Source organism: Prunus persica, chromosome G8 (genome assembly GCF_000346465.2).
Source record: "Prunus persica cultivar Lovell chromosome G8, Prunus_persica_NCBIv2, whole genome shotgun sequence".
Taxonomy (NCBI): domain Eukaryota; kingdom Viridiplantae; phylum Streptophyta; class Magnoliopsida; order Rosales; family Rosaceae; genus Prunus; species Prunus persica.
The window spans coordinates 935055-950249 of record NC_034016.1 but is presented as its reverse complement, the minus strand read 5'-3'; the positions used below and the strand labels follow the sequence as shown (position 1 = coordinate 950249).

The following is a 15195-nucleotide window of genomic DNA, read 5'->3' as shown; positions in this document are numbered from 1 at the left end:
TAGAACCTTCTAATTTAGAACTATGTTTTTAAAATTACATTGGGAAGGCAATGACAGGAGAAGTTCTCATTAACGTCATCCAAATGAAAAGAGAAGAAACAGAAATAAAATCCAAAACAAAAGCAAATTTAATTATATAAGGAAAAAGCTGGGATCCTTCCAACAGACTATTGTTTTTCTTTGTTATAGAAGACGTTTACAATACAGAAAACCAAGAACTAACTAACAATGCCCCTTGGCCTACAATCAACCCACAGACCAAAGCCAGCTCCAATTCAAAGCTAGCAATACAATGGTTTCCCAACACTAAAAACAACGAATTAACTTTCTACAGTTATTTTAAAAAATTGTTCAGCTATCAAAATCTTTCAAAATTTGGTCACCAAGTTTCTTCCTTGTGCAACAAGCTTTTAGGAAAATCGACGGCCAACCTCACAAGAAGAAGAGCGTTGCAACCATCTCTTTTCCAGATCAAATAATGAAATAAGCAAAAGTTCTCAGTGGACTGCCTTTTGCCTAACACCAGAATCTTCATGCTCAACCTGATAAATAAGGAATAGATTCAGATTCGAGGGATGAGTTACATATCACAACAGACGTGTAGATATAGCAAGTTATTTCTAGTGATTTCACAATTATTTTAAAAGGGGTATTATTTACATTAAGTGTACTGATATACTAATCAATTACAACTACAAGGAAGATAAGATCGATGCAGCTTGGATTTAACATATGATATGGTCTAATACCAACCCCTTAGTCCTAAGGATAGGAAAGATAGTTTCTAGTTACAGTGATATATCAATGCTTTTCACACAAGACAAGCGAGAAAACTATGCCAAACCAACTAAAGATCTCAAGACTGAAGATGTAAGTAGCCATTACCTCAACAAGTACCCTCGGCTTCTTCTTCAATTTGGCAGCAGGTTCATCTTTCTCAAATCTTCTAGAAGCAAAAGCAGATTCCTTTCTCTCTCTCTTGCGAGTAACTGCTTCTGCCTCTTCCTCACTTCCAACTGCATCATTAAGATCCTTCATTGAGTCCATTTGATACGCACAAGCACACAAACTCTTCCCCATAACTTTATACAACGGTTGGAACAAAGCATTATAAACCTTTTTCTTTAGTCACAGCTGACTAGAAAATTAGTGTCTGTTATGCAAATTTTGTGTGGACTATGCATGCATTCATTTCATATTCTGTTAAGACTAAAATTTAGCTTTACCATTATCATCATCTGCATGAGAATTGTCAATTGAAAAACCAGCAAAATCTTCAATATCATCTTCCTCTTCAAGTTCATCATAACCTTCAACATATTCTATCTCAGGTTCCTGCTTATTCCAACCACAAAGTATTTAGATTATGAAAGTATACAATTTGAAGTAAGCATACCATGAAATACTTCACATTTCAAAATACTAATAATTGAGATATTAGATCATCCAAAAAGAAGGAAATGATAAACTTGAACAAGAATACCTCCTCCTCTTCTTCTCTCTCAGTATCCAACTGCATTTCTTCCCCTTCAAGAACTTTTTGGTATTTATCAAAGGGGTAATTATATATATCTTTATATGCATCACCATAAACTCCTTTCTTGAGGCGTTCTAATAGTTCTCTCTCAATGCTCTGCAGAAGGACAGTAAATCTTTATGAGAGCTAGCAATAATACTGATCAAGTCCAGTACATTTATAATGTATGGCAGTTAAGTTAAAACCTTATCCAACACAGCGGCTTTTTCAGCCTTTTCCTCTCTTCTAGCCTCTCTCTTTTTCTCTTTCCTTGGTGTCGTCATTATTTTCTCCCTGGTAAACACAATAAATTGCATCAATACAATGGCTCAATACAACTTTTAATATCAACATTAAAAAGGTAAGAAGTCAGTTCTCTGGAGTCACTTTTCGGACAATTTTTTATTATTTTAAAAACATAATTATTTGATGAAGTGGACATTTATCAAATGGACACGAAGCATTACACAATGATATGATATGGACCTTGTTTTCAAAGCAAGCTTCCTCATGCGTATCCTCATCTGGGTCATTTTAGTAAGCCGTTGCTTTGTTTTGTGCGCGAGAAACTTAGGCCAGTACATCTGCCAATTCAGGAAGGTCATGCTGATTAATCACTTCAAGAACCTCTAACTCTATGAAAACTAACATACAATTAATCAGAAACAGTTAAAAAGAGTGTTCAGATTTTCAATACCAGATGTTTGTCAATAATTTCAAGTGCTTTCTCATAATTCCTGGGTAACTTAACTCTTTCCCACAATTTGTTTGGCATATGAGCTCTTTCTATAGTTTTCATATAAAGATAGAAGACTCCTGCAGGACACAAACATAGCATAGGAAAACATTATATGCATTGCTGCTAGTATAGAAACAAATTCATTGGTATCAGCATAAGTAGAAATTTTAAGTAAACTTACACTCTTAGGAAATCAACAAGACTATAAGCTTTTCAGATATATGTTAGAAAACCATAGGTTTCAAAGGAGATTGGAGATTGTTTGTTCTCTTATATTGTACTTATAAGATGTCGTACATTAAGTGCTCTTAGTTTTGCAGAGGGAAAGTTGCGCGCAGCATTTTCTAGATGCTTCTTTTTTACATACAGTATATCGTGTTCAAAGATGGCATCTCCATGGATGAAAGGCAGAAGGTTTATGTATGTGAACGGAAGCAGCCAAGAGGCTTTTGTGTTGATCAAGGAGAAAGTTATATGGGTGCCTAGCCTATTCATAATAGATTAAAAAAATTGGCCCTGAGCTAAAAGGGTTATGAAGAATCTGCTAAGATAATTGACTTTGGTTTAAATGCAGGCCTCTATCCTAATTTCTACTAAAGAATACCCTCCATAAAATTATATTTTTGTTATTGACCCCGAAAATCAAAATTTGTAGCTCTACCTAAATTCCCACAACGTCTGATCAAGTGTCAACTTAATATTAAGCAAATCACCTTGTTAAAGCAGGAAATGACCCTAACATCCAGTCATTCTTTGACATCTTCATAGCAGAGTAAAGAGAACCATTCACGAAGCAAAATGAGAAACAAGTACCATCATGGTCGCGAATGGTGGCATAGCGACTATTAGCCAGAGGGCACGAGCTTCGGTTACAAATCCCAGTGACGTTATATGGGTTTCTACAGAATATCCCAGTTTCAATTCTGACAAAAACAGGAACAAAAAAACAATTAACACTCAAAAATAGTAAAAAATAAAAAATAAAAAACAGGTAAAAAATAAAAATTTACAGACAAAAAGGGATATTAGAGAAAGAAAATGCCATACTTGGACATGAAGCTGCAGTGTTTGTGCCTGATAACCTGCCATATGACCTCGTCGTTCTGCATATTTACTCAAACACTTTCGATTTCGATTTTCGCTGAGCGGTTGACCGCAACGGACCGAGTATATTACAAATAAATAAATAAAATTGAAAACTCCATAGAAATTGCAGAGGCAAAGAGTGACAGAAAGAGAATAGGGTTTTGCTAAAAAATGACAGAGAAGAGGGAGGGAGGGAGGGAGAGAGAGAGAGAGAGATTCAGGCTATTGGGATTCGCCTTTTCCCGGGAGGATTGCCAATATATAAATTTCTAAGATTCCGATTCTGGAAGGATTTTCACATTAAGTTAGGTGATTATGTCAAAAGTGAACATAGGATGAGTAATACAAATGTTGATAGAGAACAAGAAGAAACGGCGCTTTGATTTATTATTATTTTTGGGTCAAAACGGCGCTTTGATTTGATGTGCTGGGGAAGAAATAAAAAATTAGGGGTATGAAAAAAGACCAGCAAGCTTTGGGCTTGCCATCAAGTTTTGGGGCAATGGCCCAATATCTTCTTTTATTTTGAACTATGAAATGGCCCACCACCCAAACTCATTTTGGCCCCTACCCATAGGGGTGGGCATCTTAAACCGAAATACCGAAACTGTACCTTAATCGCACCGTATCATACTAATTTCATACTGTTTCATTAGTTATGGGGAGATTTTCGGTACCATACCATACCGTACCAATAGAGTATGGTGTGGTAGCGGTATCAAGATTTTGATACCGGTCAATACCGTACCGTACCGAATAGTATAATTTTATGTTTTTGTCATTTATGTTTAGATTGTGTTTGTATTTTTGTAAGCCATAAGACATAATTTTAACTATTTTAGTTTGTAAGCCATAAGGCATGAGTTTTAACCATTTGTATTTGATGAATCTGTTGATAGATAAATATTGATTTGGTTGATTTGGATATTGAATATGTTGATGGATATTGAATATGTTGATTAGGATTTGGATATTAAATAGGTTGATTAGGATTTGGATATTGAATATGTTGAATCTTTGAATTTGTAGCTTAGGCATCACTTATTTTGGTGTTGAATATTGAATTGTTCTATTTTTTAGTTGTATCATTTTGGTACCGAAATGGTATAGATACCGCTTTGGCACGGTACGGTACGGTACAAACTTTGGCAAATCATAATCTCATACCATACCATACAGATTTAAATTTCTGATATCGGTAGCGGTACGGGTTCAATACCGTACTATACCGTACTATGCCCACCCCTACCTACCCATCACCATATCTTCTATTCTATCTATCTACTATAGGGGCATGTTTGGTATGCCTCACTGGACTGAACTGTGTTAAATAACACTTGAAACCCATGTTTGGTAAAAGAAGGTACTAAGTTAAATGAGATTGTACAGGACAATAGTAAAAAAAACACTTCACTCGTTATTCTAATATAGCGAGGCTGAAAAGGGGTTCACAAAATAACACCCTGCCTGTATAGAACACGTGAGTCCAAGCGCTTCTTTCTCTCTCATTTCCTTTAGCATCTCATCTCATCTCTCTCTCTCTCTCTCTCTCTCTCTCTCTCTCTCTCTCTCTCTTATATTTCCTAACAAGGCAAGATTTTTGGCCTTCTCTGGAGATGACCCATTTATGTTTTCGATCCTTGACTCGGCGGTAGCCTACTTGAACGGCGTCGTATCCGTCTGTGACTGGGACTACTTTGTCGCTGGGTTGGAAGAAGCTCATCATGCCGAGCTTTGTGGCCATAACTTCTATGCCAACCTCCATGCTCATGGTCACTCCGATTGGTTTCTTCTTCGTGGATTTTGCGATGGGTAGAAATAGGTGGTGGTTGTGGGTTGGTGGGGTGAGAAATGAATAGCAGCATCTTGAGGAGAAGAATGAGACATTAGGAAGAAGGGAAGAAGATGATGAAGCTGAAATTGAAAATATTGACATCCATGCTCTCAAATGCATAGCATGAGTTGTTCAATTTCACACTTCAGATTTGAAGAGAGATTTCATATCCTTTTAGAATTGGGTTTGGGAAAGGTTGCAATCTATAGATATTTGGGACTACCTAAGCTGAAACTCTTTATTTTTTATTTTTTATTGCAAATACCCAAGCTAAACCTTAGGCTTTAAAAAGAGGGATTTTTTTTCTTCTAATTTTCTTTGGTAATTTGTATTTATATTTATACATCACAACAACCCCATTACAATTTTTGGTATCAATTTTGTTCGTGTATATTTTTTTCTTCTTGCCTGAGTAATTAGAAATAATTTTTAAAAAAATTATTTTTTAGTCCGACACAGAACCAAACATAGGTCATTACTATTTTTACAATCCAGCTTCTTAGTCTGATGAAACACTAAACGTAGATCAATATATAATCCAGCTTAGACCAATTCGAGCTAATCCAAGACAGTCCCAGGATTTAGTCCAGTTTATGACAGTCCGCCATACCACACGACCCCTAGGAGTATTTCTGTGGTACAATGACTGCACCCGTCAGACAAAAAAAAATAATAATAATAACTCCACCCGTGCAGTCACTCACATGGGAGTCACGTGCTATTTTTTTAAAACAAGTGAAACCTGCTGTGATGGTCAACCAATTAAAATCAACCAAAACAATTCACGTGTGATCTCTTCTTGAAGTTTTCTTCTTCAAACTCGTCTTTTTCGTCTTCTTCAAACTCCTCTTCTGCAAGGGAGACTTTGGAAAAACCCCAAAGGAGAGAGAAATTTTTTAAAAGAAGCCAAAATGGACAAAATTGTCCTTCTTTATTTTTGGATTTCCTAAGGCACCCTTTACATTTGCATATCTTTGATTTGAAAGTTGAGGGTTTGGATTTTGCGCATATTTTTGGGTTTAGCATTTCGGGTTGATAATTGGAATTGGAATTGGGTTTTTCCAGTCATTGGTGGGTTGTCGGCACTCCTCTCTTCTGCAATCAGCACTCCCCTCGTTTTGAAGGCAAGTGTGAACTATCTTAGTTTCATGCAATTTCAAAGTGTGGTCATGACTTGGGGCGAGACATGGGTAATTTCAGGCTCTCTCAATGTTTTTGAGACCTTGGGTTTCTTAACATAATTACACATCTTTTTATAAAACTTCAAAGTGCCTTTCATATTTTTCTTCCCTCCCTTGTCCACTATTATTACTACCCATACTCTCTTTTTGTCTTATTTTGATTTTGATTGTAGTAATAAACTACCATTTGAATTTTGTTAGTGTGTATCTATATATATAAAGCAAAAGGCAGAGAATGGTGAAACATTCAAAATACCAGAAAATGCCCTTGGTTAATGCAAACATTAAGAATTGAAATTATTAATTAAATGAGGATAATATGGTAAATTCACAATTTTTCGTATTAAAAAAATTATAATTAAAAGAAAATTCAGATAATGTGTCCTATTTTTATGGAACACAAATATCCATTATCTTTTTTAATTCTAAAATAAATTTAAATTTTTTTTAAAAAAAACCTCTCGTATGCGCGTGCAGAAAGGCTAGTATTTAACTAAGTATATGCAATATCTTTTGCATATACTGTAATAAACTACCACTTGCAGATTCGCATTTTCTTCTTCTTTCTCTACTGTAATAAATGGGTTAAGAGGAAAAGGAAGATGGGGATTGGGGGAGAAAGGGGTTAGAAGGAACCAAATTGCCGATATAAATTAGTTCGATGCTAATTGTGAAAAGTTTGTTCTTGGTTTATGGCAATTTGGATGAAATTGCCTCAAATCTAATGAGAGTATATATATTTATATATATATATATATATATAACCCAATAACGCTGCGGTTATATTATTTTTTTATTTAAAATTTTTAATTTTTTTAAAAGAAATATTAATAAAACCGAGTATAGCCTGTCGGCTGTACTATTTTTCAAAAAAAAAAAAAGGGCATAGCCGCACGGCTATACTATTTATATATATTTAAAAAAAGGACCCGCTTAGTAAAGCCGGGCGGCTATAGTAGGAAAAAACCACGTATGGCCGCCCGGCTATACTATTTTTTAAAAGTAATTAGAAAAAGAAAAACCCAGTAAAGCCGGACGGCTATACTATTTTTTTAAATAAAAAAATCGAGTATAGCCGCACGGCTGTACTATTTTTGAAAAAAAATAAAAAAAGGGGTATCGCCACCCGGCTATACTATTTATATATATTAAAAAAAGGACCTACTTAGCGCAAGGCGCCACGTGTCAAACAGTAAAGCCGCGCGGCTATACTATTTTTTTAAAAAGGGGGGAAAACATAGTATAGCCGACGACTGTACTATTCTTTTAAATAAAAAACCGAGGTATATTGCTCTTGCTTTTCTTGAGTTTGAATCGTGGTTGCCCATTTTTCTCAAGTTGATGAATAGAAGGGAAATGCTCAAATTCCTCAATGATGATTTGAATTTAATCTACATATCAATGCTCTTGGAATATCTTTTCATGGTTATTGTAAAAAGTTTTGTTCTTGGTTCATGACAATCAACCACATTTTCTATGTTTGAAACTAAAGGGTAAAAATTAATGAAAGACAATAGCAGCGATCCTGAAACTGAAAGTTACCCCTGCCCATGATCCATCAGCTTTCTTCAAGATCACTTCCATCATAGCCACTTGGTATATAGTGCTTGGTGTAGACTTATCTGTAAAGTGCTGTCTTTGATTTGGATTTGTATATGATTGTTGCTTCAATTTTTTATTTTTGGAATTTTGACATGGAAGGCATGATGCTTGTGGTTTGTAGGTTGTTGGGTACCTTAACAGCAAGCAGGAGGCACTGTTCAAAAGAATGATTTGGGAAGCAATGAACAAGGACTATGATAAGGTAATGCCTTTGGAAATTCATAAATTTTATCATATGTGTGTTCACAAGGATTCGGTGCAATGGTAGGGGCTTTCTTAGTTTCTGTTTGTTCCATGGTTTCTTTTTATTTGTTGTCTATATTTTTGGCTTTTGAGTCTTTAGATTGAAAATCATTGAGGTTATGTAGTTAATCATGATTATCAGCCCCTGCATTATTTGCCTCTTCATTCTCCTTAGCTCTGTGATTGTGCGGGAATTCTGCACTTTTAAAACTGACCTCTTTTCTTGTATTTGAGTTTATGTTTGCTGCATGTCATATGTGCGTTGTGATCTGAAGCATAGGCTTGGAAGTCTCATCCAGCTTAGAGTTCTTGCCTGGTTCTGAGCTGTTATTGGAGTCACACACTGCATAACTGTGTTGAAAATTTTCACTTCAATCTTATTTGCATTTGACTTATTTTTTGTTCTTTCGACTATCTGTGTATGTTTTACTGCCAGCATTGAGTCTTATGTATTGATCTCTATATGCAACTATAAAATTGGCAGAGAAAGAGTAGAAAACGAGCCAGAATGGCCAAGAAAGCTGCTCCAGCTGAAAAGCCAGAAAAGGCTGTCAAAGTTTCTGCTGTGATGGATACTAAGAATGTAAGTTAATAAACTGGTTTATGGGATTTTTGGTGCTTAAATTTTCCGGCAATGTTGATTGTCCTCCTTATAATTTATTTAACAGATACTAATGTGACATTTTGTTCTTGCAGAGGCTGAGTTCAAAAATCAACTATGATGCTTTGGATAAATCAAATGAAGAGCTTGTAAACATCTTTTATATGTCTTATTTTAGAATCAATTTTGCTTCATTCATGCTTTGCAAATCTCATATTATGTTCTGTCAACATCCAAGGTCTAGTTAACTGATGCACAGACTACAAGTGACTAAAAGCGAATCAAATCTAATGGCACGTTTAATTTCGATTGTCAAATATGATGTTACTTGTTCAATATATTTTTTGTTTTCTTAATGTCTGGTTAGTGTGCAGACATCAAATCCCTGTTTAATGGAATAAAGGTATATACAAGTGTCACAAACCATGGCATAGGAAAATCTTTCATCCTTTTACACGGTTAATAGTTTTTTTTTGCCATGCAATGTAGTTCCTAGTTAGAAATCCTAGTAGGTTTTAGAGAATAGAGTTGTCTTTCTGCGAGTAATTGCTAGAACCTTTTCTAATTTTTTTTTTCCCCATGTGTAAAATCAGGGTTATGCACCTGCATTCGAAGAAGGCACAAAGTCTAATTGTGGTAGTCATGGTGATATGCAACTGTCAAATGACAAGAACAGTTTTGAAGGCAGCCATGATGATGATTTTGAGCGTGAAAGTAATGGATATAGTGAAAGAGGCTGAAGCCAGACAAGGCCATGATGATGATGATACATATGTTGCAAATGACGAATATAATGGATGCAACTACGATAACGAATACAATTACGATGATGAATGTGATTTTGATGAATTATGACTCAAATAGTCAATTCTTTTTTCATGATTCAGTTGTATCATGTTACGATCAAAAGTTAAGCAATTAAAACTTCTGGTTTTTTATAACTTTTTTGAATTGGTATCAGTCTGAGGAGAGATGCAATTGAGCATTGCTTGCATGTCAAAACTATGTGAACTATAATCATGAGCACAAATTTGTAAATTGAAACACTGAATGGTTGGTTCCAAGCTGTTCACACTTTATTTAGTGTAGAGAGAAGCACCAGTTTGACAACAATATTTCCCCAACATTGACAACACCAAAAGACTTCTCAATATTATATACGAGTCTGATGAAAATTTGATCAGTCGCCAGCATCCTAGGTTTTCTTGTGGACGATCTCTAGTGCGTGAGTCTGGATCTCTTTTCATTTCTCACAGTCACATGTGACTCACGTGATGTTCAATAAAAAAAGGCTGGACAAGTCATCAAGTCATTCAATCTCAGCCATTGATGTTTAAAATCCAATTTCAGCCCTTGAATTTTAAAATCCAATTTCAGCCCTTGGATAAGTGAGTGCACCGGTACCATCAATGTACCACAGAATTTTCGGATAGGTAGATACATATAAAACTGAAATATTCAGAAATTCCAAAAATGCCCTTGCTTTATTAAAAACACAAAAACAAATATTTCAATATAAATGGGGTAAACGGTCAAATGAAGCCATTAAACATAATTAAAAGATTTTTAGAAAGAAAAAAAAATTAAAACACGTTGAAAACCATTACCCTCACGATGGAAATTTCAAAACTCACTACCATCTCCAACACCACCACCTCACCTCCACCTCCACCACCATCTCCACCACTACAACCACCACTACCATCACCACCACTACAACCACCACTACCATCACCACCACCACCAATACCCCCCTTTCCCACCACCACATGGTTAGCACATAATACTTTTAACATCATGTGCATTTTAGTCATTATCCCCTGTTACAATAGTTTTGTATTAAAATTTGCCAAATGATTTTGACATTATTTTTTATATTAACAACACTTTAAAAATATTATAAACATGAAACTGCTTTGCTTCATCAACTGAGAAATCAATTGGCTCTATCACTCACCTATTCATGCTTTAAGTAGACACCAAATGCACTCAAAGGAGGGTTTTTGCTTTAGCAAATGCTTTTGTTTTGCAAGGGACAGATTTCACAGTAATTTGTAAAAGTATGTAACGTGTTAGTTAGGACTGTTGCTAATTGCTTGTAGCCTCGTGACCCTACATTATACTCCCAGCTTATCCCAACCCTACTTTTCAAAAAAGCTTGTACTTTTGGCAATTAGCTTTGGCTACTTCAGATCCACCTGCACTTGTGTTTTACGCTTTACAATGCCCCTTGGCTACATTATAATTCCGTAACTTTAAATTTAAATACATGAATTTCTTTTATTTGGGGCAATGGAAATATTTAATGAACCAAAAAAAGTGCTGCAAAGTGGCAGTAGACTAGCACCTTAACTCTGAATTTCCCCCAAAAAAAAAAAAAAAGACTAGCGGCTATAAATATTTTGAATCATTAATTACACGAATTTTTGATAGTTGTTTAACATATGCACTATAAAATATGAGTGAGGATTTAAGTATTTACCATTTACATAAGGTACTAGGTTCGATTCTCCCTCTTCAATATCGCTTATAGTAATAATAATAATAATAATAATAATAATAAATTTACAACCAAAACTCGTCATTAATGGCAATTAAACTTGTAAATTCCCTTTGGAAGCAAGAAGAAAAGAGAGAGATTAATATATTTCTATGAAGGTTGGCCCAAGGTGGAAGTTAACAAAAATCTCGAAACGTGTAAAGCCTATTCAATCAAAGGACCTCCAATAGTTGCTATAATGAGACAACATGATTGATAGGCAGATAGCGTGAGCTTTTTTTGGTACTGACCTTCTTTCTTTTTATAAAGCCAACACTAAAATAAAGTGCAATTAATCAAGCAGTAATAAACTTCACTTTAGGATATATAGCCGTTGCAAGATATGATATAGTAGTAGCACAGCCAAACCCCAAAAAGTCAAGAAAATGTAAAAAAGAAATAGGCATGAGACATGCTAGTCTTTTTTATTTTTATTTTATTTAAATAACGGGTTAATAAACTCATACAATATACCAATACACTCCACAACGAAGCTATATTATAATTAGATATCAAATTCATCGCAAATAAATATCTTCATTGAGTCAATCGTGAAACCTCCTCTAACTAACGAAGATACTAATTTTTTCACTCCACCTAAAAATAAAGATGAAAAGGAATTAAAAGCCTATTAATTAGTATCTACGCTCCTCCTCAAAAGACAAAAAAGAGTAGAAGAAAAAAGAATACAGAGAAAATTAGAGGGGAGAGATGGGCCCCACATCCAACCAGATCAGCCCCATCTAGAACCCCTTGACTTTTTAAAACCCAATTTCTTTTCATGAGCTCAACCTTCCCACTCTCATGACATCTCCATTAAAAACTTGGCTGCCAAGAAAATGACAAAGACACAAAAAGAAAAAAAGGGTCGGTGATGATAACGCCTGGCACCCACCCACCTGGCAATCTCTGCTTCAAACACACCACTTCCACAACAAACCTCACACAAAACCAGTTTCCCTCTCTTCTTCCATTACTTACCCCTCAAATTTTCCCAGGAAACAAACACTATGTTTGATCTCAACGCAAATCCACATGAACACCCTTTCCTGTTCAACAGTGGTACAGAGAAAATCACAAGTGACACAAGCCATGATACTTGGCAGGCCGTGAACTATGCCTCCCGGGCTCAGAAAACAGCTCAGAATTATGCAAACTACAGGAGCTGGAACAGCATGGGAGCTCGGATAAACGAGGGAGCTTCTACTGATGATGACGAATACGACTCCCGTGTTTGCTCGCCGCCGTTGTGGGAAACGGCAAGTCGTGTGAACAACTACCGGAGCTTGTCCCCTGCTTCTAGAACGCAAGCGATTGCCAGAGGGCAGAGGGAGATGATGGAGATGGTGAAGAACATGCCCGAGTCGTGTTATGAGCTTTCGTTGAAAGATCTGGTGGAGCATAAGAAGCCAATGGTGGATGAAGAAGATGATCGAGATCAAAATGAAGAAGAAGATGATAAAAGTACTCAAGTTTTGGTTAGGAGGGGAAATCTAAATGACGAAGGGAATTATAAGAAGAAAAAGAGTGAGAAGAAGAAATTGGTTATGAGAAGTGGGAGTATAGATAGTGGGGGGTTTCTTTTGAAGATGGTTTTCCCAATTTCTTTGGGGCTCAATAAGAAAAACATGAACAAGATCAACAGCAGCAACAACAACAACAACAACAAGATGAAGAAGAGTGACAGTGTGGTGGTGGGTGCAAATAGCAATAATTCAACAAGTGCAAAGGTGTCTCCAAAGCCTCAGGGGCAGGGGCATGGGCAGGGGGTGGATGGATCTGTGAAGGGGGGTGTGGAGAGTGAGTGGTGGAAGATGAAGAGGCTTTCTGTTTCTGAAAGGAGTGAAAGTGGTGTTTCTAGTATTAACAGTGGAAGCATGAAAAGCAGTGGCAGCAGCAGCATTAGCAGTTCTAGCACCAGAAGCATCAGCAGCAGCAGCAGGTATGTATTAATTCACTCTCAGTTTTCATTTCATTAATTGTTTTTGTCTATTTCTTCCGTTCATATCAATTTTTCATTAGGCTAAACAAATATTGCATATCAAGTCATTATAGGATGAAACAGGGAGATTTTAGTTTCATGGATTTCAGGAAAGAAATAAAAAAGAAATCCTGAAAAAAAAAACCTAGAGTTCTGTTTTTCAGTAATGGAGGTCAAAGTCTCTTGTGAAGGAACAGAGAAAGAGCAAAAGGAAAAGCATACAAACGTGTGAAACTGATCAAGTTGAATGTAATTCACATTCTTCTTGCTGACCTAAAACCCAAAAACAAAGGGAAAAAATTCACATTCTAGAAACTGATTTTCCAACTGTCATGACTAAAATCGAAAGTTAGGACTGTATGATGCAAAAGCAATGCAAGTTGGGGGTTTTTCCAAATTTGGCACCATTAGAAAATTGTTAGGAAGTTTACAACATCATTTTTGTATTAAGAACTTCTAGATATTTGTCAACATACAAGTGGTAGGTAACATATCAATTTTAGAAAATGGACCCCAACAGGGTCTAGCTTTAGTGGAAAAGAATCTCGACTTGCAAGCTAATGGTCTCAAGTTCAAATTCCCATGACACCTTGATAGTGTGTGTGCGAAAACGAAACTTCCTCCCTTTTGTAGTTTAGACTTTATTCAGAAAAATATGTACATAAAATGGACATCTGGAGTCATCTAACCAGTGACACATTGTGCACCTATCTCAGTATCCTTTTTATTTTTAATGGTTTGATTTAAGAATTAGTTTATGGGTGCAATATTGCAGGCGCAAGAAGGGTGGCTGCTGGTCATTTATCATGCTCAAGAAGAATAAAAGGCGGGATTGATTGAAGGAGTTGCCTTCTAGATATAAAAAGCTGGAGATTAATATTAATTAAATGTTTGTGTAATTATCTCTCAAATAAAAAAATGCTTAGGTATACATATAATAGAATATTGCAGACGAAATTTTCCGTTGCTTATGTATAGTCTTGCAGTTTTTGAAAGAGATGGTAAATCTTTTTTCTTTCTTTTTTTATTTATTATTTTATAAAATCATTTCCTGTTTTATTGGATTATATAATTCAACATCTGCTTGCTGAGAGCTGAGTGTTGCTTCCAGTTATACAACTGCTTGGACGGTCTGTAATGAATTCTATCTAATATGGTTTACTGATGATGAGTGTCATAATGGAAAAATTGACTTATGGAAATACGTGGCTTCAAATGTGTTGACTATTCTGATACTAATTGTTAAGAATCCACGTGTAGCTCGTTTGTTTGTATATAACGTAATGTGACTCTGATAGGGAGAGGATGGTTTTCTTGAATTTGAAGATGCCAGACTTCTAAGCATGGAATGACGAAATATTATATGTATATGTAAAAGATATGGAAAACAGAGTAATGATTTCATTTTGAATCTTTGTATGTGGGCTGTTCTCAACAACTTTACAGAAGTTGATGTCTATCACAAATATTATTTGCCATTTTTTTATTTATTTATTTTTTTAGTCAAGGGTACATTCTCATGCTTCAATATACTATATTATTCCCTGTCACAATTATTATTTTTATTATATATGTCTATTTTGGCTGAGATCAGCTTGTTCTAGAACCTCCAAATTTAGTAGAGTGGGTTGGCCTATTTTCCACTTTGCTCCCTGTTCTTTTAATTTTTTACAATTCTAGTCCTCTACTTTTCTTTAAGTGGCGATGAAGTCCAACAAATGTCAAATTATTAGGAAAAAAGACAAAAGTATCTTCACCTATAGTAGCTGCACATTGTCACACTGAATATCATCAATTAATTAACCAAGATTACGATTTGGACTTGATTGCCAGCCAATTGAGGGTCAATTTTTTAAATTATAGCCTTAAATTC

The 15195-nt window shown here is 35.5% G+C and overlaps 2 protein-coding genes across 4 annotated transcripts; one reads left to right on the top strand and one right to left on the bottom strand.

Annotated features, from left to right (window-relative positions):
* Positions 105-3703, bottom strand: LOC18767945 (protein MAK16 homolog). 3 transcript variants are annotated; one of them, XM_020570884.1, is made up of 9 exons: positions 3303-3703; positions 3069-3178; positions 2214-2332; positions 2003-2100; positions 1723-1810; positions 1484-1633; positions 1227-1338; positions 886-1082; positions 105-542 (listed from the first exon to the last, which is right to left on the bottom strand). In XM_020570884.1, exons 1-9 carry the CDS (start codon positions 3362-3364, stop codon positions 498-500), a joined length of 981 nt encoding a protein of 326 aa, XP_020426473.1. In that variant the 5' UTR covers positions 3365-3703; the 3' UTR covers positions 105-497. The 3 variants fall into 3 exon arrangements, with proteins under 3 accessions (XP_020426473.1, XP_020426474.1, XP_007199059.1); XM_020570885.1 differs by having other exon boundaries at positions 1227-1335; positions 3303-3702; XM_007198997.2 differs by having other exon boundaries at positions 886-1016; positions 3303-3700.
* LOC18766760 lies at positions 12149-14524 on the top strand. Its single transcript, XM_020570883.1, has 2 exons — positions 12149-13283; positions 14098-14524. The coding sequence occupies exons 1-2, from the start codon at positions 12352-12354 to the stop codon at positions 14156-14158; spliced, it is 993 nt and encodes a 330-aa protein (XP_020426472.1). The 5' UTR covers positions 12149-12351; the 3' UTR covers positions 14159-14524.

Excerpts from the sequence above, each read along its gene's own strand:
- LOC18767945 (XM_020570884.1), bottom strand. The coding sequence starts at position 3,364 with ATGCAGAACGACGAGGTCATATGGCAGGTTATCAGGCACAAACACTGC. Across the intron at positions 3,179-3,302 it reads CACTGCAGCTTCATGTCCAA|AATTGAAACTGGGATATTCT; the intron begins GTATGGCATTTT and ends TGTTTTTGTCAG. Across the intron at positions 1,634-1,722 it reads AAGCCGCTGTGTTGGATAAG|AGCATTGAGAGAGAACTATT; the intron begins GTTTTAACTTAA and ends GTCCTTCTGCAG.
- LOC18766760 (XM_020570883.1), top strand. The coding sequence starts at position 12,352 with ATGTTTGATCTCAACGCAAATCCACATGAACACCCTTTCCTGTTCAAC. Across the intron at positions 13,284-14,097 it reads AGCATCAGCAGCAGCAGCAG|GCGCAAGAAGGGTGGCTGCT; the intron begins GTATGTATTAAT and ends GCAATATTGCAG.